At 60.6% G+C, this 23,180-nt stretch overlaps 1 protein-coding gene across 2 annotated transcripts; it reads left to right on the forward strand.

Moving 5' to 3' along the window:
* The first annotated feature begins 62 nt into the window (after positions 1-62).
* Positions 63-23,134, forward strand: EFNA3 (ephrin A3). 2 transcript variants are annotated; one of them, XM_039251448.1, is made up of 6 exons: positions 69-230; positions 5,906-6,201; positions 7,169-7,234; positions 7,411-7,488; positions 7,700-7,862; positions 23,115-23,134. In XM_039251448.1, exons 1-5 carry the CDS (start codon positions 106-108, stop codon positions 7,828-7,830), a joined length of 696 nt encoding a protein of 231 aa, XP_039107379.1. In that variant the 5' UTR covers positions 69-105; the 3' UTR covers positions 7,831-7,862; positions 23,115-23,134. The 2 variants fall into 2 exon arrangements, with proteins under 2 accessions (XP_039107380.1, XP_039107379.1); XM_039251449.1 differs by lacking the exon at positions 7,411-7,488 and having other exon boundaries at positions 63-230.
* Positions 23,135-23,180: the final 46 nt, after the last annotated feature.

Below are 23,180 nucleotides of genomic sequence, written 5' to 3' on the forward strand. Positions count from 1 at the left end.
GGGGGCCGGCGGCGGCGGCGGCGGCGGCGGCGGCGCGGAGCTGGGAGGCGAGAAGCCGGGAGCGCGGGGCTCAGTCGGGGGGCGGCGGCGGCGGCGGCTCCGGGGATGGCGGCGCCGCTGCTGCTGCTGCTGCTGCTCGTGCCCGCGCCGCTGCTGCCGCTGCTGGCCCAGGGGCCCGGGGGGGCGCTGGGGAACCGGCATGCGGTGTACTGGAACAGCTCCAACCAGCAGTGAGTCGGGGGCCCGGGGAGCCCGCGCGTCCCGCGTCTGCGGGGGGGGGGGTCTGAGGGCACTGGGGTGGGGGTCCTGGGAGCGAGGGACAGGGGGGCGTACCCTGTAGGCGTCCGCGAAACTCGGGGAGGGGGGGGTCTGAAAGAGGCTGTTGAGGTTTGGGAAGGAGGACTTGGGCCGTGGGGGCACCGCACCCCACCTTGCCTTCCCTCGCACCCGCCGCTGGGAGAGCGCGCCCCCATCCCACCGCTCCCCCCATCTTCGCCCCTTTCGGCCGTGCTGGGCCGTCGCACTTGGAGGGGGGGCCGGGGATGACCTGTTTTCAGCGGTGAGGCTTTCGAGGGCTTGGGTCTAGGACTCCTGCCTTTAAAAAGTGGGGTCCAGAGCTGAGGCAGGGAGTCTGGCCGAGCACCTCCCCAGAACCAAGGCGACCCTGTCGCCCTGATTGTCGGGAGAAGCCCGGCCGGGGTGGGCTGGGGCTGGGTCGCCGAGGCGGGAGTCCTGGAGGTGCTGCTGGGTGACGATGGAAACGTGGGGTACCGGTGAAAGGGAGAAGGCAGACAGATGTCGGCGTGTCACACACGCACACACACGCCGGGCCTGGGGACGGCGTGCGGCTCCAAGTGTGAGCAGGCGTGCGCGGCTGTCAGTGTGCGTGTGTGTCTGAGTGTGTGATTTGTGTGTCTGCGTCGGCGATCGTCTGGGGGTGGGAGCGGGCGGCGGGGCGGGGAGGGGGCTGCGGTCGCCGTCCGCGTGGCCGGCCGCGTCTGGGCTGGGGTGGCTGCCGGCGCCGCCGCGGTCTGGGCGGCTGTCAGGGAGGCCGGGTGTTTTCCCGGGGTGTGCGGCGGCCGGGGGCCGGCTGCGGGGCCGGGTCCCCAGTCTGCTCAGTCCTCGCTGCCCTTGTCTTCTCCTCCCCGCCGTGCCTCCGTGTGTATCACCCCGGCAGCCTCCGTGTGTGTCTGTGTGTCGGGGGCATCCCTGGGGACGCGGGGGGTCACTGTCATTCTGGCCCGGGCGGCGGCGGCGGCGGCGGCGGCACTGCCTCTGGCTCCCCACCCTGGGGGGCGGCTGGGGAGCAAACGGCGAAGCCCCAGGGGAGGCGACCGGGAGGGCCGGGCGGCCGCGACCCCCAACCTCTCGGGGGAGGGGCTGCCACTCGCCGCTCGGCTCTTTGTTGTTTGGGGCTCCGCGCCTCCCCCTCTCTCCCCCTCGCGCCCGGAGTGTCAGACTGGGGGTGGGGATGAACCAACGACGCCCCCCTCTCGCTTCCCATGGAAACCTCGGGGGTGGGGAGGAGGCCCCTCCCCCCCTGGAGCGGGACTCGAAGAACTCCGGGGGTGCTGGGGGCTGACTCCCCAGTCTGTCTAGCTCATCCCCCTCCCCCAGACTCGCACGTCCGCCCCCCGCCCCGCTAGAGTCTGGCGGGGAGTGGAGAGTACGCAGGTGAGGGGCCCCGGGTCCCCACCACCCTTGGGGCATCCCTGCGTTCTCGAGAGAAGCGGAGCCAGGGGTATGCGGGAATGGCCGGGGAGAGGGTGGTGGGCGCTGTTGTTGATCAGGTTCCCCTCCCCCCCATACACCTGGGTGCAGGTGAAAGCCCCGGGAGGGGGTGGGGGAGCCCGGTTCCGGGAGCCTCCTTTCCGTCTTGCCCGCTCCCCCACGGGTCTGGACCCGCAGAGGTGGGAGGGGGCGCGCACCCGGCGGGGAGGACGCCGCCGCCCCCGCCTCGCTTCCTCGGCCTTTGTTGCCGCTGCGCCCGGGCTCCCCGGCTCCCTCACTGCGGCAGCCGCGGCCCCATAAATCGTGAGAGCGACGTGCTCCCGAGCCGGGAGTGGAGAGGGCCAGGGAACTGGGGGCGGGGCCGGGCCGAGCCACAGGCTCCCGCGCCCCCTCCCCCCGTCACGTGAGCGGGGCGCCGGGCTCCCACCCCCTGTCACGTGCTGAGGGTCTCTGCCCCTTGGGGTCACGTGGAGAGGGTCTTGCGACCCCGCCTCCTGGGGGTCACGTGGGAAGGTGCTGGTCTGACACGTGCAGAGGCCTCCTTTGACAGACCTGGGGGTCGTGCCCCGCACAGCGGTCATGCTCTTGCCCCCTGTCCCCCGACTCGGTCCCTCCGTGTGCTCCCCTGTAATTGGAGAGACCGGTTCCCAACGTGGCCCAGAAACTAGGGATGGGGGGACGGCACTATAGTGGAGGGAAGGAGAATGTGAGGTCGAGGGGTCCCTGGAGCCCGGAACTGAACTGGGGGTGGGGGTGGGAGTGGGGGTGGGCGGACCAGCTGATGGCCAAGCGTGTGTGCCCCTCGGCCTGTGCTTCATTTCTTCGCAGAAGAGCAGGGAGCCGCCGTTCGCCGCTAACTCGGGAAGCCTCGGGAACACCTTCCTCTGCCGTCTCCCTACCCCTTTATCTCCGAAATGTTTCTCTTTCATTCACACGTTCATTCAACAAATATTTATTGAGGCTGCACTGGGCCCCTGCCGGCCTCTCCCCTGCGCGTGTCCTCGCGGCCGCGAGCCTACGGCCCGCACCCCCTTCCCCGCCACTCAGCCGCCCGGGCTCTGCTGCCTGCGGGCGCCCCCCGTCTCCGTCCGTCCGCACCCCCTCCTCCTCCTCCGTCTCTGGATTCCGGGCCCTCTCAGGGACGCGGGTCTCACTCGTCTCTGGGAGTCTCTCGCTCTTCGCCGCCGCTGCAGATCAATAAACCGCCGCCGCCGCCGCCGCTGTCGCAGGGAGGGGGCGGGGGTGCGGGCGCGCGGACTCCCCGCCCGACGCCGGCGAGACCCGGCGGGGCGGGGCGCCCCGAGCGCCTCAGGGGTGCGGGGGTGTCGGCGAGCACGCGCCGCCCCGCGAACGTGCCCGCCCCCCGCCCGCCCCCGGCCGGGCGCGCACGTGGGCCGGCCTCGCCCGCGGGAGCGAGCGGCGCGCCGCCGCGGGGGCGCGCGCCAGAGGGCAGGCGAGCCCGGGCCGGCGTCTCTCCGTGGGTCCCGCAGCCGGGAGCTCGGCGTCCGGCCTCTGGGGTGGGGGCGGGGACTGAGCGAGTTCGGGGCCCCCCGGGACGCTTTCCCTCCTCCCCGGTCTTGTTAGACACCCTGTTTACCTGCCCCTAATTGCCCCGCGGGGAGAGGTTTGCTCCTTCCCTGCTCCCCCGCCGCCCACCGCACCGGGCTCGAGCCGGCGGGGCACTGCCGGGGTGACGGAGAAGGGTCGGAATGCGCCCGGGAGGCGGCGAGGGCCGGGAGAGACGAAGTAACGGGGTGAGGGGGCACCCCCTCCCGGTGGGGTGTGTCGACGCGCTTGTCTCTCTGCGAAACAGGCAGAGGCTGGGAGGGGGTGAAGTGAGGAGGGACCGAGAACGGTTTGAAGGGCCGGGCACGCAGCGCACCCCGCTGCCCCCCCCCCCCAGGATGGGGAGCCGCCCCCGCCCCAGGACGACTTAGCTGCCGGGCTCGCTGGGCCTAGAGGCACCTCCCTCTTCGCTGCCAGGGCAGGGAGGACGGCAGATTCAATTAAAGCGTCCAAGCCAAGCGGACACCTCACCCGGGTCTCCCGGGAGTTGTGACTCGGGACTCTGGCCCCCAGGCCCCCCCTCCTGCCCACCGGGCCCCGCTGCTGCCCGCAACCGTTCCAGAACAGGCTTTCCTCCCTCGTGCCCACGGTGTGGGGGCATTGCAGGAGCTGTTCCTGCCACCCAGCCCGGGGGCAGACGGGTCAAAGGTGGCTTCTCCTCACTCGTCACCCAGCAAGCTTTCCGTGAGGCTCGTCGCCGCCCTGTTGAGGAAACCGGGGAAGCTGCCCCAGTGGCTCCGGCTTCGCTCGCTCCTTGGCGGCCCGGGCTGTGCTCTAGGGACCTGGGCAGCGCCCCAGGGAGGGGCCGCTTCAGAGCCCAGCTGCAGACCTGGGTGAAGCTCGAGGACAGAGGCCCCGGGGTGGCTGTGCAGCTGGCACCCTGGCACCGGTGGGCCCCCCTCAAGGCCTGTGGGCGAGGGAGGAGAGGTAGACTTGGAAGTTGGGGATAGAGAGGCAAACCCAGGTGGCGCCAGAAGCCAGGCCTGGTCTAACCCGTTTTCCTGCTCCCGGTGCCCCAGGCCGAGATTCCTGCCCACCTGAGTGCCAGGGCCAGGGAGGGGCCTGAGTGACCCATCACTCCCGTGGGAACCGAGTGGGGCTGGTGGCATTCCTGATGAGTCAAGGAGGCTGTGCCCATTCTCCCAGGTGCCCAAACACCAGCTCTGCCCTGCCTGCTTACTGCCAGGCTTGGTGGGGAGTGCTTGGGCAGGGGGCCACCCGGGTAATGCCAAGGAAGTAGGGGAGGGTGGGGAAGGACCCTGGAGGCCCACCCAATTCGGAGGCCTCCGAGCCTATTTCCCTAATGGATCTAATTACTATTTGTGGAGCTGGGAGGTGTCTGCCCAGGGAGCCGGCGCCTCCCTTCAGGGAGCTCCCAGGGACTCGGGACCCCAGGGCTGTGACCTTCTGCCACGTACCCCATGCCTCCTGTGTCCACCACGTTCAACCTCTCTCTGCCGGGGCGTGTGCGTTCCTGCCCTGGAGAAGCCGGGGGAAACTCCTGCCTGCTTCCCTGAGTTTCTTGCCCCATTCACTGTTGTTGCCACCCCCCCACCCGGCACCACCGTGGAGGGCATTAAGACCAGCACTTTGATGCTGATCGGCAAGGCAGGTGGGGATTACAAAGGACCCAGCATCTGCTTCTGGGTCCCATAGAAGGATCTGGGGAGTAAGCAGCACAGCCATCTTGTCTGGGCACTGTGCCCACTACACTGCCTGGCACCATTAAGGGGGCAGTGGTGCCAGGTTGGGGAGGAAGATGTACAGAGACAGAACTTTGGGCTGGTTGGCATGACACCACGTGGAGCCTTGCTGTGGAGTCCCCTGGCTCCCCCCGACCTGTTGTCTCGCGTTATTGGGGACCTTAATTGCTAGTAATCCTGTTGAGAGAGGGCATGCCTGTGTGTGTGTGTGTGTGTGTGTGTGTGTGTGTGTGTGTGTGTCGGGGTGGGGGGGTAGTGGGTGCAGGGAGAGAGCTGGAGACGGCTGGGGTCAACGCTGTTGGCACGCAGGTCCAGCACACACCCAGCCTAGGCCTCCCGCCGGCCGGTGGACACATTTGCGTGTGTGCCACAGGGCTTCGGTGGGTACTGCGTGGAGCCCCCGCACCGGCGTATGTGAGGGCAGGTCCCGTCCGTCTGGCCTTGGGGGGCAGGGAAGCAGGCCGGGAGAGGGGATGGAGGGTGCGCGTCTCTGGGACGGGACCCCTCCCGCCTTCACCCCTTCCGTGCCCCTATCACTCCCGTCCCAGTGCTGAATTGTGGGGGGTGGACGGAGGAAACCGGGGTCCGGGTCTGGGAGTCGCAGGGGCCTGCGCCGTTCCTATGGCAACCAGAGCGTACGTTCCCTGCTCCCCCGCCTCTCCTTTCCTTCCGAGGCAGGCCGGGCTTCCCTGCGCCTCTGCTGCCCCCTGGCGGCCGCTAAGAGAATGACAGAAGGAGGCGTGGGCCTGGGAGGGTAGCGGGGGACCGATGGCACCTGGGCCCGGGGGACCAGTACTGAGCGGAGGGGAGGCTCCGGAGACCCCGGGGGAGGTCCGCGGAGCGGCGGGGTGGGGGCGGGTCGGCGTGGGGTTTCTCGTCTCTGACCCGTTTCCTCTCCCCCGCAGCCTGCGGCGAGAGGGCTACACCGTGCAGGTGAACGTGAACGATTATCTGGATATTTACTGCCCTCACTACAACGGCTCGGGGCCGGGCCCCGGGGGCGGGGCGGAGCAGTACGTGCTGTACATGGTGAGCCGCGCCGGCTACCGCACCTGCAACGCCAGCCAAGGCTTCAAGCGATGGGAGTGCAACCGCCCGCACGCCCCGCACAGCCCCATCAAGTTCTCGGAGAAGTTCCAGCGCTACAGCGCCTTCTCGCTGGGGTACGAGTTCCACGCCGGACACGAGTACTACTACATCTGTGAGTGCGGCCGGGGCGGGGCGGGCCGGGGTCCCGGGGCGGGGCCTAAAAAGTGATGACCAGGGGGTGGGGTCCCGGGGCGGGGCCTAAAGAGGGAGGGTCAGGGGGTGGGGTCCCAGGGGCGGGGCCTAAGGTGTGATGGTCCAGGATGGGGTTCCTGGGGGCGTGGCCTAAATAGTACCTGAGTGATTTCCAGAAGATGGGGCCGAGGGGATGGGGCCCGAAGGAGAGTGAGTGACAAGAGTGAAGCCTCGAGGGACTGGGGTGGGGCCTAAGAATGTCAGTGAAGTCCGGGGGCTGGGGCCGGGGTGCGGGGAGAGCCTAAGGAGTACCGGACTGAGGGCCAGGGAATGGGGTCCCGGGGGCGGGGCGGGGCCTAAGTGTGAGTGGCGGCCAGGGCGTGGAGTCCCCAGGGGCTGGAGGCGGAGCCTAAGAGAATGAGTAGGGCCAAGGGGTGGTGTCCCCAGGGGTTGGGGCAGGGCTTAAGAAGTATCTGAGCGGCTACAGGCTCTGGGGTCCCCAGGATCCGGGGATGGGGTCGTTGTGGAGGTGGGCCTAAAAGTTGTCAGAGCGATGGCCAGGGCGTGGGGTGTCAAGGGCCGGGGAGGGCCCACGTGGCTGCTACGTGATCTGCGTCGCTGGGAGTGACACCCTGGGATGATGCCCGGGGGCCTTAGGGTTTCTGCTCTGACAGCACCCGAGGCTGAGAGGTTTAGTGACGGCCCGAAGGGTGGGTCGCAGGGTCGCTGCTTCCGGGAGGGATGTTCCGGGACTGAGACCTCAGGACTCAGTTTCCTGAGGGCTGGGACCAAAGGGGCTTCGCGGGCTGAAGGGGGAGCCACCGCGACCCAAGCCAAAGAGTAGGGGAGCCGGGAAGGACGTTGCCGGGGGCAGGGGGCGGCGCGGAGGGCGCGGGGGGCCGGGCGTGAGCCCGCAGAGCGCCGCTCAGGCCGCGTCTCGTCCCCAGCCACGCCCACCCACAGCCTGCACTGGAAGTGTCTGAGGATGAAAGTGTTTGTCTGCTGCGCCTCCAGTGAGTACCTTCGGCGCCCAGCCGCGACCGCGTCCTCGGCTCCCTGCTTCGGGGCTCCCCGGGCTCCCGGGGGCGGCGGGGGGACACAGGAGCGGGGACTCACTCTCCAGTTGTAGCGGGGGGGGTCCTGGCCCTGACGCTCCCCTCCTCTCTCCCACCCCCGCCCCACCCCGCAGCATCGCACTCCGGGGAGAAGCCGGCCCCCACCCTCCCCCAGTTCACCATGGGCCCCCATGTGAAGATCAACGTGCTGGGTGAGTCTGCGCAGCGCCCTCTGGTGGCCACTGCTGGAACCGCAGCCCCCGTCCCCGGTGCCTCGCCCCCCTCGCATGCCTTCCCCGGGGCACGGACCCCTCGTACCCCATGGGTGGTCACGTCCCGGCTCCACCGCTGCTGCCGCCGCCGCGTGCCCCGTCCGGGCGCGCAGCCCCGCCCTCACCGGTCTCTCTATCCGTCTGCCCACAGAAGACTTTGAGGGAGAGAATCCCCAGGTGCCCAAGCTTGAGAAGAGCGTCAGCGGGACGAGCCCCAAGCGGGAACAGCTGCCCCTGGCGGCGGGCATCGCCTTCTTCCTTATGACCCTCCTGGCCTCCTAGCTCCGCCCCCTTCCTTGGCGGGGAGGCCTCGGCCTCTCCAAGGGAAGCCTAGCGGTGGGGCCTAGACCCCTCCTGCTGTGGCCGGCAGTGGGGTCTGCACCGAACCTCCGTGCCCGCCCCCTTTGCCCCGGCTCTCCCCGCGTGGGGCACTGGAGTGGACCCGACGCAGGGACAGCCACGGTCCCGGGTGGGTGGCCCTGTGGCTCCGGTACCTTTGTCAGATCCCTGGTACCCTCCCCCGTTGTCCCCACCAGAGACACATACGCCCCAGAGAGCGCACATCCGAGCGTGGGAGGCACCCCCATCATTCTCTGCTCCGGCGGAACCCAGGGAGGGGACTAGATGGGCGAGGGGGTGGCGGCGCCCACTGCCCCCCCGCCCTGTTTACAGCAATAAGCACGTCCTCCTCCTCCCACCCCCGCCCCCAGGACTGTGGTTTGGACTGAATCCAAGTTTACAAGTGGACACCCCTGGGGGGGGGCGGGCAGTGGACACGGGTGGCAAGGGGTGGGCACTGGGGTGCCGGCGGCATGTACAGACTCTATATCTCTATATATAATGTACAGACGGACGACTCCCTCCCCCTCCGTGAGTCCCTGACCTTCCTTGACTTCCCCTTCCAGCTTCAGACCCCTTCCCCACCAGGCTCGGCCCCCCCTGGGGGACCCCCTGGCCCCTCTTCTGTCTTCTGTGAAGACAAGGCCTATGCAACGCACAGACACTTTTGGAGACCGTGAGACAACAGCGCCCCGCCCCCCTCTCCAGCCCTGAGCCGGGACCCCAGCCCCGGGACCCCAGTCCCCGGACCTGGCCCCGCCCACCCTCCATGGCCCCACCCATCCTTCTGGGCCTTTTTCAAGTGCTTTGGCTGTGACTTTCATACTCTGCTCTTAGTCTAAAAAAATAAACTGGAGATAAAAATAACTGAGTGTGTGTGATTTCAGGGGCCCTCACCCCTCGGATGCGGGTTAAACCCTGCAGGTCAGAGGCTCTGGGAAGGGATGCCGGGCCCAAAGGGTCAACTGAACACCTCGGTGCCCTGCTCTGTGTCCCTGGAGGAGGCAGCTCTGTGCAGAGGGAGCCTCTGTCAGGGCCTTCGAGCGGGGCCTGGCTGGCTCTGGGCACATCATTCACCCTCTCAGGCTCGTGTTTCTCATCAAAAAATTGTAACACGTCTCGCCTGCGGCTGGTGTGAGCATTAAAAGGCAGAGGAAGCATACAGCTCCGCACGGGGGGGGGGGCTTTCCCGGTTTCTTCCCACCCCATTCTGCAATCGGGTTCTTGGCTGGGGTCTGTGGGCTTCAGGGGGCTGTGGACCCAGACAGGACCAAAGTTCCATCTCTGTTTTCACTCACCTGTAACTGAAATTAAACATTCTCTTAGGTACTGGGGCAACAAGCCAAGATAGTTTAAGAGTGCCTGGGGACGACTGGAGGCCTCAGTCGGTTAAGCGTCCGACTTCGGCTCAGGTCATGATCTCATGGTTTGTGAGTTCAAGCCCCACGTCACGCTCTGTGCTGACAGCTCAGAGCCTGGATCCTGCTTCCGATTCTGTGTCTCCCTCTCTCTCTGCCCCTTCCCTGCTCATGATCTGTCTCAAACATTAAAAAAAATTTTTTTAAAAAAGGGTGCCTGCTTCTGTGTAACCAACCGAAATCATAGATGTTTTCTTTTTTTAATTTAAAAAAAAATTTTAATGTTTTTATTTATTTTTGAGAGAGAGAGAGACCCGAGCAGGGGAGGGTCAGAGAGAGAGGGAGTCACAGACTGAAACAGGCTCCAGGCTCTGAGCTGTCAGCACAGAGCCCGACGGGGCTCGAACCCACGAACCGTGAGATCATGACCTGAGCAGAAGTCGGACGCTTAACCAACTGAGCCACCCAGGCGCCCCAACAGATATTTTCAGGCTGCCTTATAGGTTTTGAAGATCTCTCAAAATATCATTTGCTCTCAACACTGCATTGAAATGACCATAGTTGTTAGGCCTTCCTTGTTATGCATGTATTAATGAAGAAGCATACATATTACTACCAAAAAAAGTAAATGTTTTGCTAACTGTGTTTCCGTGTTATTGGTTTCCTTTATAACCCTTTGTGATTTTATTTTGTTCATTTACAACATTGTGGCGGGGCACCTGGGTGGCTCCGCCCCGGTTAGGAGGCCAGGGTTGGGGGCGGGGTGGATTGAGCCCTAGCATGGGGCTCCATGCTGAGCCTGCCTGGGCTTCTCTCTCTCTCCCTCTGCCCCTCTCCCCTGCTTATACGTGCTCTCTTTCTCAAATAAAAATTTTTAAAAACCAAGCAAACACTATGGCCCAAGGGCCGAGTTTGCTGGTGCTGGGGCTGCGGACACCCTCCATCTGTCAAGACAACAGAGGAGACAGAAGGCCAAAGACAGGCGAGCAGGTGAAGCCACCGCACGGCCCTGCCAGGCTGGGTGAGGCCAGGGTACAGGTGGGCACTAAGTGTGGGCAACATAGGGCCCGAAAGCCCCAGGGAGGGGTTGCCTTCTCATCTCCGGCCTGCAAACGCTTGGCCCCCAGGTTCTCTAACTGGCACTGTGTGGGCAGGCGGGGTCCCGGGCGGGGCCCGTCCGCCGCCCCAGCCGCATTCCGGGAATGAGCCCCTATCGGGTGGCGGGGGGGTCTCCTCTCCACTCTGTACTCGGGACACACGGGAAATGGCATTCACTGGACCCTGGCGCCCGGCGCTTTCCCGCTGGCGGAGCGGCTGGGGAGGCAGGGCACCAGGGTAAACACCAGGGGTGGCCAGGGTGCCGGGCTGGGGCTCGTCGCCTGGAGATGGCACGGAACAGCTGGGCTTGCCCGTCCAGTCCTTCACGCCCTCTGTGCCAGCCTCTATCCTGGGCACACAGTCTCTGCCTCAAATACGCTCACAATGTAGCGTGTGCTGATACGTGAAGAGGGCTCAGACACACACACACACACACACACACACACACACACACACGGGATAGCATAACCCAGTGTTACAGGTTAAGCGAGGAGGCACACATAGCTGGGACCCCCCCCACCCCGGGAGAGTGTGGACGGCCTCGAAGGAGGCATCGCCATGGGCCTAAGCTGCAGGCTCCTCCAATCCCAGGGCCACAGGGGACAGGGGACGGCGCGCTGCGATGGAGAGGGCTCAGCAGCTTCAAAACCGCAGCAGCAGGAAGACGGAGAGAGGGCCAGGCACCTGCTCTCGCCGGCCTCTGCGCGCGCACCACATGCCAGCACCCCGCGCTTCTGTGCACTGGGAGCACCACGCCCTTGGAAACCTGTCTGTCCCACACAGCCTGGCACAGTGGCGTTCGAAGTGGGTCCAACTGATGACACGCTGACCGTCGCAGCCTGCGCCACGGCCCGGAGCTGTTTCCCACGAATCCTGACAGCCTCCTGGCGCCCTCTCCACCAAGGTCACTTGGAATCTTTAGCAAAAGACATCAAAAGGTCTCCGATCTGGATTGGGAGAGTCAATCCGAACCCCACATTTTTTAAAAAAAATTTAATGTTTACTTACTTCTGGAGAAAGAAAGCACAAGTAGGGGAGGGGCAGAGAGAGAGGGAGACACAGAACCCGAAGCAGCTCCAGGCTCTGAGCTGCCGGCACAGAGCCCGACGCAGGGCTCGATGGGGGGCTCAAACTTGCAAACTAGAAGATCATGACCTGAGCCAAAGTCGGACTCTTAACCGACTGAGCCACCCAGGTGCCCCTGAACCCCACATTTTAAGGACAGGAGAACCCAGCCTAACTCAGTCAAAGAAACATGTGACTCTGGACCTCGGGGTTGTGAGCTGGAGCCCCACGTTGGGTACAGAGATTACTTAAATAAATAAAACTTAAAAAAAAAAAAAAAGGACAGGAGAGGTGCCTGAGGGCTCAGTCGGTTTAGCGTCTGACTCAATTTCAGCTCAGGTCATGATCTCACGGTTGTGGGTTCGAGCCCCGCATCGGGCTCTGTGCCGACAGCTCAGAGCCTGGAGCTGCTTCGGATTCTGTGTCTCCCTCTCTCTCTGCCCCTCCCCCACTCGCTCTCTGTCTCTGTCTCTCAAAATAAAATAAAAGACATAAAAATTAAAAAAAAAAGGCAGGAATAAACTAAAAACTAAAGCTCACAAAGGGCAAGTGACGAGTCCGCGGCAGAGAAGCCCCAGGACTCAGGTGTCCTGAGCTTCCGTCTCTTCCACCATCCAGCCAGGCCCCTGGGGAGACTTAAAACTTCGTAGGGATTGAAGCCTCTTAAGTCACCTGAGCAGTGAGTAAAGAGAAAGGACCTCTCACCTTCAGCCAAGGGTCCTGCTGGGACCCCATCCCTCAGGCAAGGCTTTCGTTCCCAGAGCCTGGGAGGTGGGGGAGAGGCCAGCACTCGGATGGACAGACACCGGCGGCCCTGAGCCTGCCCGGCCCAGGGCCCCTGCCTGGTGCCATCAGGGTCTGCACACCCCAGGGGGTCCTGTGACCCACACAGCGGTGAGGAGACACCGGCGACGGGGGTGGGGGCAGGGGTGGGCCGAGGGAAGGCAGGGTACCCACCAGAGGGGACAGCAGGGCACGGGGGGCGGGGCAGCACAGGACAAAGTACGGGATCCGGGCCTGAGCGCCGCATTCAGGGACGCTGGGGGCTGGGCAGAGACAAGACCAGCGCGAGGGGAGGGAGAGCGCACTGAGCCACCCCCCTCCCCTGCCACTCATGGGCCCCGGGGTGTCCAGACCACTTGCTCAGGGCTGCCAGAAGGTGCCCCGGGGCCTGGCCCCTCAGCCACTGAGCTGTCTCCTCCCCAAAGCAGCGGCCCCGAGGCGGGGCAGGGGGTGGGGGTGCTCAGTGCATGGTGCTGGCGCAGGACGGGTGGCACGGCCCCCTGAGCCAGGTTTCCTCCTCCCTGGCTCTCTCTCTGGCGCCTCAGCAACGACCTCAACAGGGGTAGTAGCAACCTGTGCGCCCAGATTCCCAGGGCGCCGGCACAGGGGGCTCCTCAGGACACAGAGGGACAGACAAGGGGACTCGTGGGCCAGGCCCTCCCCTGCTGGGCGCCCGGTCACACCGGCCTGGCCCGGCCTGCAAGCCTCGTCCCCTGGGCTGGGTACCTGCAAGGGTGGGTGTCGGCCCCTGCGGGGGGTGCTCAGCCTTGTGCTCAGGCCTGGGGCAGATGGGGTGAGGTCCCAGCGCCCCCTGCATCCCAGAGCCCCTGGGCCCCCTTCGGCCCACTCCCCTTACGCCCCCACTTTAGGTGCGGAGGCCCTGGGAGGGGGCCGGAGCCGCTCAGCCCCGAAGCCCCTCTCGGTCTCCCTCGCCCCCTGTCCCGCCCAGCTCGCCAGCCCTGGGGGACCTGGGCTGGATATGCTGGTGACGTGTCTGGGAGGGGACAGGGATGGAACGGAGGGACATGAGTGAGGACCAGGCACAAGGCTGGCGTGAGGGACGCGCAGACACGGGGAGCAGCCCGGAGGTGCTGGGGCCAGGCCAGCAGGGCCCGCGAGCAGCCTCAGGCGCGGCGGTGACTGGCCGGGTGGGGCCCTAGGGAGGTCCGGCCTCCTGTGTCTTGGCCCCCAGGGCTGGCCTAGCTCATGGCTGTCCATGGAGGGTCTGGCCCTGGGCAATCACAGGACTGTCACCAGTCCTGGCTGTAAAAGGGACGGAGAAGCAGCCCCGGGCGGGGAGAGCTAGGCTCAAGTGGCCACTGTCCCCCAAGCTGCCCCCAGCGCGAGCTGGCCGGGCGCCGGGCCTCACAGTCATGCTCCATCCACGCTCGCTCACCGCAGTCCACACGCACTCACGCTTCACAACCTCGTGACCCGCACAGTCAGTCACACTCAGGGAGAGGCTGCACGACAGTCCTGAAGGGGCCTCCGCGGGGAGGGCAGGGGCTCTCTTTACACAGCTGAAGGGAAGGGGCGCGCACTGGGCCCGGGAGGGGTCGGGAGCGGCCCGGGCCCCAGGCGCACGCAGCGGCGTCACCCCATGTCCGCGCAGCCCACACTCCGGCGGGGCTCGCAGGGTGACGCGTGCAGGCTGCCAGCCAGCGGCAACTCAACGGGTGGGGTTCCAGGCGAGGACCGGCATCGCCGAACCCCGAACCCCGAACCCCCGGACGAGGTCTGGAGTCTGGGAGGAGGCGGGTCGTGGGGGAGGCTAATGCCACGTTCACGCCCTCTGGACACCTACAGATCAGGCCGACGGCCACCCCGACACAGAAGCGACCCCAGAGCCCCGAGGACGTACCCCCTTAACACCCGCGCGGCAGGGGCTGCTCACTCGGGACGCAGGGGCGCACGGACCCCCAGCACCACCCGGCCGCCTGCGCCCCCCGCCGCCGCGCGTGGGGGAGGAGCCGGCTCCGAAGGGGAGGAGCTTGGGACCCGAGAGGCCCCTCTCTCCACCCGCGGGCACGCGCACGCGCCGGGCCGGAGGCTGCGGACACCGGGGAGGACCTGCCGCAACCCGCGTGGGGCCGCACCCCGCTCTGGGCACAGACGCCCAGGCCCAGCTGCGGCCCGGAGCACGATCCTGGCGCCCCGGGGCCCGAGGCCCGTGGCTGCGTGGGCCTGGCCCGACAGTGGGAAAGGGGTGCGCTCAGGGAACCTCCCCCCAAGAAGGCCCCTAAAACCGGCCTCGGGGCATCCTCCCGTCATGAGGCTAAGCACGCCAGGCCGGGTATTCACCCCGGAAGAAAAGGGCCATTTGGCGGGGCCGTCGGCCGGGCTTGGAGCGAAGGCCCTTGGAGAGAGAGAGGAGCCGCCTGCGGGACGGCTGGGCCCAGGACGGGGACCTGGGGGGGTCTCTGGTTCATGAGGAGCGCGAGCGGCCACACAGCCACCCCCACCCCCCGCAGACCACAGCTCCACACGGGCCGCCTTGCTGACGCCACACCTTCAGGCTCCAGGTGCCCTCCCGGCCCAGGGCGCCCCTGCGGGCCCCACTCCCGCGGCGCGCGCGCGTGTCCAAGGGCCCGCAGGGGGCGCGTGAGTGTCCAGGGGCCCGCAGGGGGCGCGTGCGCGTGTCCGGGGGCCCGCAGGGGGCGTGCGCATGTCCGGGGGCCCGCAGGGGGCGCGTGCGCGTGTCCGGGGGCCCGCAGGGGCGCGCGCGCGCCCCCTGGCGGTCCCTCACCTGCGCCGGCCCCGACGGCTGGAAGAGGGCGTCTAAGCGGTCGGCTGCGGAAGCTGGAGTCTGTGGCCTGCGGAGGCTCAGAGACGGCGGGTTCTCTTTTAGCCCAAAGCGCTTAAACTGAGACTCGAGTTAAAAATAGGCTGGATTTACTGCCAGAAGGTGGCAGGAGAGGAAGTTCTTTGTCCCCAACACCTGGGGGCCCTGGGGGACCGACCCCTCTGGGCCCCGAATCTGCTGGGTGGGCGGCAGACAGGCCCCTGGGGACGCCAGTGGCGCCCCTCCAGTTTATCTCCTTTACCAGCTTATAACTATACTCGCGGAAAGCTTTTTTCCTGGGTCCTCTAGGATTACAGGATGCACATTTAAGGTGCTACATCCCATTTTCAAGTTGGAGCCTGCGCCTCAGTCCACTTCCCACCTCCCCGCCCCCTGCAGGTCGTGAGACCACCTGTTATTTCTGCTCCCATCCCTCAGCTCTCACTTAAAGAGAATTTTATTTTATTTTATTTTATTATCTCATTTCATTTCATTTTATTAAGTAGGCTCCACACCCAACATGGGGCTTGAACTCACCACTCTGAGATCAAGAATCACATGCTCTACCGACTGAGCCAGCTGGGTGCCTCTCTTAAAGAAAATTTTTTTTAATTTTTTAATGTTTTTTATTTATTTCTGAGAGAGAGAGAGAGAGACAGCATGAGCAGGGGAGGGACAGAGAGAGAGGGAGATACAGAATCCGAAACAGGCTCAAGGCTCTGAGCTGGCAGTCAGCACAGAGCCCGACAAGGAACTCAAACCCATGAACCGTGAGATCATGACCTGAACCAAAGTCAGACACTTAACCAACTGAGCCACCCAGGCGTCCCTCTGTCTTTAATTTTAGATAGTGTCTATTGCTAAGTCTTCAGGTTCACCAATCTTTTCTCTCAGTGTCTAATCTGCTCTTAATTCCACCCAGTACACTTGTCATCTCAGGGCTTGTAATCATCTCTAGAAGTTCAGTTGGGGTCTCAGTCTACATCCTGCACGACTGTCCTAATCACGTTCACGTGTTTCTCTTCCTGAACATATAGATAGATTTAATAATAGCTACTTTAAGGCCTTTGTCTACTAATTCTTTCATCTGGGTCATTTCTAGGTCTGTTTTGATTTATTTTTCTTCTCATTTTGGGTCATATTTTCCTTCCTTGCACGTGTGCTAATTATTGTTGGATGCCAAACTGTGTGAATTTTATGCTGTTTGGTGCTGGATGTTTTTAAATTGTTTTGAATATTTTTGAGCCAAATTCAGGGACACAGTTACTTGGAGACATATTGATCCTCTTCAGACCTGCTTTTCAGTCCCCACAGCAAGGCCGACCAGCCTTCCATTTAGGGCCAATTTGGTCTGACCAGTGAGGTGAGAGCCTTCTATTTAACTTTTTAAAAACAATTTTTTAACATATATTTATTTTTGAGAGAGAGAGAGTGCTCATGAGCACGCACACAAGTTGGGGAGGGGCAGACAGGGAGACAGAATCCGAAGCAGCTCCAGGCTCTGAGCTGTCAGTACAGAGCCCGACATGGGACCCAAACTCAGGAGCTGTGAGATCATGACCTGAGCCAAAGACAGACGCTTAACCCACTGAGCCATCCAGGCGGCCCAGAGGCGATACCCTTCTGAGGACTAACTTCAAGCCCCCGTACCTGCCACAATCCAGTCAGGTGATAGAAATCGTATGGTAATTTGTACAGGAAAGATTAATATACAATATCATTGCTTGTAACAAGAGACGGCGTCATAAAGGATCGGCTAATAAGAAATGAATAGAACTCTGAGGGCACCCGGGAGCCGCAGGTACCAGGGCGGCCACACTTACAGGGCGGAGGTAGGGCACTAAGGAAGAACCTCTCCCAGCCGCCCCATCCCCCACCCCACCCCCCTCCACTCCATTTCCCCTTCACTCCACCCCCACCCGCCCTGCATCTAAGAAGCCTCAGGTACCACAGAATCCCTTGGAGAGAAAATTGGAAGGAAACTACTTCTTCCTGCAATGTCTCTCCAGCGCCTTCCACTGGCGAAGTTCAGCATCACGCCCACTGGCAAAGGGAAATATTCAGAGGGCTCAGCTCCACTTTCACAGAGCAGGCAAGAAAAAATAAACTTAGAGCTGACACGCAATAAATTAACAACTGGCACAGCGTGATAACTGTTCTGGGGTCTTTCCACTGGCCCGATGGGAACACAAAGTAAGCCTGGCCCTGGCTGGGCTCAGCCCTGGCCCTTCTTGCCTCTGGCTCTTCCGTGCACACAGCACTGCCCAGCCAGGCTGGAGCTGGAGGCGGACCCCCCAGACCCCTAGGGCTCCTCTCCAGGGCTCTGCCCTGCACACCGGCCACCATGGCCCCCAGGACCCCCAGACCCTCTCCTCCAGCCGGGAGGCCACTGGGCTCAGCCAGCCCGGAAATTCTCACCAGGCAGGAAGTTTGGGTGATTTCTGAGCCCACTGCCTTTATTTCCTCTCTCTCGGGGTCACTGTCTTGTTCTGCCGCTGGTCCAATGTCTGAACATCACTGTTTCTTGCAGCCTGTCTGGTTTTTCAGCTGTTTGAGGGAGACCTGCCTCCAAGTGTGACTTTGTCTTCCAAAAAGACCTGCTGGATTAAGCCATAAGGGAGCACCTGGCTGGCTCGGTCAGGAGAGCGTGTGAGTCTTAATCCCAGGGTCCTGTGCTCAAGCCCCATGTCGGGTGTGGACCCTCCTGTAAAAGGAAAACGAGGAGAGAAGAGAAAGGTCTGCTGGGTCTTCTTCAGCCTTTCAGCCCCGTCTCGGCACAATGCCTGGCCCAGACGCCCACGTGTGCATGCTCTATGATCCCTCCGTTAACGTGGCCGCGTGTAAGCCACCTCTTTTAATTATACGTAATTAATTTTATCACAGTAATACATTACACAGTTTAAAAAGCCAAATGGTGAACGAGGACTTCAACCACCTCCAATGTGACCTCAGTCTGCACTTTCTGATTATCTTTCTCGCTTCTCTCTTAGCTCTGACAAAAGCCCAGGCAGGCTGGGGATGCCTGGGGGGCTCCATGGTGAAGGGTCCAGGGCTTGGTTTCAGCTCGGGTCACGATCTCATGGCTGGTGGGTTGGAGCCCCGCGTCTGGCTCTGCACTGGCAGCATGGAGCCTGCTTGGGATTCTCTCTCTCTGCCCTTGCCACCCCCCTATCAAAATAAATAAATAAACTTAAAAAAAAAAAAAAAAGAGCCGGCAGGCAAAGGCAAAGCATCCGGTGATGGGAACCAGAACTACCCATTCAAGCAACAAGGGCCGCCGCATGACTGACCCTGAGACAGCGATTGCCTTGACCTCTGCTGCTCAGCTGTGGACCTGCCCACTTTGTCCCACATCGTCCTGCGTAAACCTGGAGTCTTTACAGCACGTTGGAGACAGTCTTTGATATGCTGGCCCGCTGCTTCCGAGGTGGCCTCGCTGAAATGAATCCCCACCGCTCGCCTCTCTCTCTGCCTTTGGGTTTGGTCAGCAGCCAGTGGGCGAACCCGGTATGTCTGGGCCCCCGGGGCCAGGCGATCTTGCACCCCCCGGGCCCCGCTTCTGATGGGATGAGTAGTTCTGACGACAAATGAGAGCTCCTGCCACACCCGCCCCAATTCCCAGCCCCAGCTCCAGGTTCCCAGCCATCCTCAAACCTTCTGGCTGTTGCCACCGATATTTACCTTCATATTTCTAAATAATCTTGTTTAGCTGGAACTGCTGTTTTTTCTTTCTTTTCCCCCCCAAATTTTAAAGATTTGTTTTAAGTTTATTTACCCATTCTGAGAGAGAGCATAAGCAGGGGAGGGGCAGAGAGAGAGAGAAGCCCAAGAAGGTTCCGCACTGTCAGCGCAGAGTCCGACATAGGGTTTAAACTCAAAAACTGCAAGATCACGACCAAGAGTCTGACACTTAATGTACTGAGTCACCCAGACTCCCCCCCTTTTTTCCCCCCAATTTTAGACTTTCTAGAGAAATAGATTGACTTTTTTTTTTTAACGGAAGGTGAGGATGTAGCTCTCTGCATCCTACCCTGTGCATGAAGATACACCCTTTGCCTCTCCTTCCCTATACGTTCAAATCCCAAATTTTGGTTAAATCAATATTTAGCATTTAGATTGTCACGAAACAGCCGTGTTAAATACTGTGATCCATTCTGTTTCCTCCGGCACTTTTCCACTTCCCTTACAGCTGACAACGATCTGGGAAGACCAGCAGCCGAAGAGAAAACCAGCCAAAGCACGTACACATTCCACAGGAAATAAACGCAACTGGCTCTTAAATTTTTTAAAAGTTGCTCAATCTCACACATCAGAGAAATAAAAATTAAATCTATATCGGGAGAGCATTTCTCATTTGTCAGCTCGGCAGAAGCCCAGGAGCCTGCAACACCACAGGCGGGTGCGGCCGCGGGGAACAGGCCCTTCGTAACAAGGCCGCGGGGGCCAAGCGCGAGGCTGGCGCGGGCAGTCTGCGGACATCAAGGTCAGGTGCAGAGGCGCCCCTCTAGCCCGGCGAGCCCGCCTCCAGGGTTCGTCCCGCAGCTGCACCTGCGCGTGTTGGGAGACCATGCCTGTGTGCAGGGACGGGGGCGCTCGTTTACAAGAGCAAAGCCCCAGAGACACCAGGCGTCTCTCTAGGAGGCCTGGTCACACACCCCGGTCACATCCACACAGGGAGCGCTAAGCCACCCGCCAAAGAGAGGGAAGCTCCCCGTGGAAAGATCTACAGGATATGATGTCAGGTACGTGCAAAACAGCACATATGGAGTGCAGGGAAAGAGACACCTGGCTGGCTCAGTGGGAAGACACACAGCTCTTGATCTCGGGGTTGTGAGTTCGAGCCCCACATTGGGTACACAGGTTACTAGAAAAAATAAACTAAAAAAAGAAATAGAATGCAAGAAAAATAAGAGCAAATACTTTCTGTGCACGTTGTTAAAAACACTGAAACACAATAGCAATAGTATGAGCATAGATAACATTCCTGAAATCTTGAACTGTGTGCTTGAAAATGGTTACAGTGACAGGGCCCTTGGGTGGCTCAGTCGGTTAAGCCACTGACTTAAGCTCGGGTCGGGGATTCGAGCCCTGCGTCAGGCTCTGTGCTGACAGCTCAGAGCCTGGAGCCTGCTTCTGATTCTGTGTCTCCCTCTCTGACCCTCCCCTGTTCACACTGTCTCTCTCTCTCTCTCTCTCAGAAATAAATAAAACATTAAAAATTTAAAAAGAGAGAGAGAGAGAGAGAGAGAGAGCCTATGCAGGAAGTGTGTGAGCAGGGGAGGGGCAGAGAGAGAGGGAGAGAGAATCCCAAGCAGGCTCTGTGTCCTCAGCGTGGAGTCCGATGCAGGTCTCTGCCCCATGACCCCGGGATCATGACCTGAGCCGAAATCAAGATGTGCTCGGGGCGCCTGGGTGCCTCAGTCGGTTGAGCGTCCGACTTCGGCTCAGGTCATGATCTCACGGTTTGTGGGTTCGAGCCCCACGTCAGGCTCTGTGCTGTCAGCTCAGAGCCTGGAGCTGCTTCAGATTCTGTGTCTCCCTCTCTCTCTGACCCTCCACTGCTCACGCTGTCTCTCTCTCTCTCTCAGAAATAAAAACATTTAAAAAAATTAATAAATAAAACATTAAAAAATATTACTGTGCTCGCTTCAGCAGCACATATATTAAAATTGGAATAAATTTAAATATTACTTAGAGGGGCTCCCAGGGGGCTCAGTTGGCTGAGCGTCCACCTTCAGCTCAGGTCATGATCTTGCAGTTGATGGGTTCGAGCCGCACGCTGGGCTCTGTGCTGACAGCTCAGAGCCTGGAACCTGCTTTGGATTCTGTGTCTCCTTCTCTCTCTTCCTCTCCCCAGCTTACACTCTGTCTCTATGCCTCTCAAAAATGAATAAATATTTTTAAAATAATAATAATTTTTTAAACTTTAAAAATAAAATAAAATATTGCCTGGATTATTTTATTTATTTATTTTCACTTTCTTTTCCTGATTATCATTTCATCCCTAAACTTTTCATCTCTTTGACCCTTCCTGTCAATGTGATCAAACTCATCAAACCGTTTGGCCATGCTAGTTTTTAAAAGATTTTATTTATTTTTATGTATCTGTTATTTTTTCTTTTTTTAATGTTAATTTATTTTTTGAGAGACAGAGAGAGCGTCCAAGGAGGGGAGGGGCAGAGAGAGAGAGAGACACAGAATCTGAAGCAGGTTCCAGGCTCTGAGCTGTCAGCACAGAGCCCTACGCGGGGCTTGAAACCACGAACCGTGAGATCATGACTTGAGCTGAAGTCAGACGCTTAACCGACTGAGCCCCCAGGCGCCCCTTGAGGTCTTATTTCTGAGTAATGTCTACGCCCGAGACCAGGAGTCGCACACGAAGCGCCTTATTCTTGAAGACCCCTCCCGGTGCCCAGTGTCCTGCGCCGCACGGGGCGGTTGGTGGACACACCTCGGGGCGTCCCTCCTTCAACCGTCTGGGAATGAATGCCCTTCCCCGCCTTGCTGAGGACAGCCGTTTGCTGGAGGCCTGTCTCGTTTTGAGGGGCCCGTGTCCGAGTGCTCGCCGAACCCCGGTGCCCGGGAGGGAAAGGCTGTGTGTCACTGACCGGCTGGCGTGCTCTTTCCTCGGGCCCCACGCTTTCGTTCTGTTCGCCGGGGGGAGGGATTTGGGTTGGAAAAGGTTTTGTTAAGGGTTCCCGGGTCCCCTGGCTCCCAGTGTTGCTGCTGAGAAATCAGACATACAACTGATTCTTTATTCTTTCTTTTAAGTTTATTTATTTTTGAGAGGGAGAGAGAGCACGTGAGAGAGACAGGGGCAGAGAGAGAGGGAGAGAGAGTCCCCAGCAGGCTCCACGCCATCTGCACAGAGCCCAGCGTGGGGCTCGAACTCACACACAGTGAGATCATGACCTGAGCCCCCTAGGCGCCCCAAGTTGCAACTGATCCTTGCTCCTTTGCGTGAAGGCAACCCAGAGAAGGTCTGAGAGGGTTTCTTGTACCATTTCTTGGGTAACTTCTTCCCACACCCTTTCTCCTGTTAGCTGGATGCCCAGTCTCCTGAATTGTTTCTCTAATTTTTACATTTTTTTCCCTTTATTCCTCAACACTTTGTCTAGTTAATGTGCTTTCTTAGGGATTTCCACACCTAGACTTCTCATTCCTTTGATTGTTTTTACTAACCTATATTTAATTTCTGAGTAATTAAATTTCTAATTTATTTCTAATATAATCTTATTTCATGAATCCTCTCTTACCTCTAAAAATATGTTACTAGGGCACCCGGCTGGCTCAGTAAGTGGAGTGTCCGACTCTTCATCTCAGGGTCGTGAGTTTGAGCCACACGATGGGCACAGAGATATTGGAAAAAAAAAAAACTTAAAAAGAAAAACAATCAGTTATTGTTTCTTTTCTTAAATTGAGATTTCTTTTTTATTTGTTTTGCTTTGTTTTGTTTTTAAGTAAGCTGTAGGCCCAGTGTGGGGCTTGAACTCGCAGCCCCAAGACCAAGAGCCGCACGCTCTGCAGACAGAACCAGCCGGCGCCCCTCAGTCGCCCTTCCTTAGTTCATCTGCCCCCACATCGCTGGACACTCGTGACTTCCCGCCCTCCACCCGTGCTTCATTCTCTGCCTGTTTCTCACTGATGCCTGCTGGTCCCTCGCTTCCCTTCGTGTTTCAGCATGAGGCACGGAGGATCAGCTGCTTGTGGCAAAGACGGACATCGGCGCTGTGCGCAGATGGGGTCCAAGCACCTAGAAGGCAGCCCGGCGCATAGTAGGTGTTCAATAAATATTTCTGGGACGGAGGAATAAAGGGCTTTATTTTTTCATCTTTAAAAAATGCTTTTAGGGGCGCCTGGGTGGCTCAGTCGGTTAAGCGTCCGACTTTCGCTTAGGTCATGATCTCGCGGTTCGTGGGTTCGAGCCCCGCGTCGGGCTCTGTGCTGACTGACAGCTCATGGGAAGGCACCCGGTTTCAGAGTCTGTCACTCCCTCTCTCTCTGACCCTCCCCTGCTCACGCTGTCTCTCTCTCTCTCCTAGAAATAAATAAAAATATTTAAAAAAATAAAAATAAAAATAAAAATAAAAAATGCTTTTAATGTTTATATATTCTTTGAGAGAGCGAGAGAGAGAACACGAGCAGGGAAGGGGCGGAGAGAGAGGGAGACACAGAATCCGAAGCAGCTCCAGGCTCTGAGCTGTCAG

This window comes from Hyaena hyaena, unplaced genomic scaffold, assembly GCF_003009895.1.
Source record: "Hyaena hyaena isolate Hyena2069 unplaced genomic scaffold, ASM300989v1 scaffold_385, whole genome shotgun sequence".
NCBI classification, from domain to species: Eukaryota; Metazoa; Chordata; class Mammalia; order Carnivora; family Hyaenidae; genus Hyaena; species Hyaena hyaena.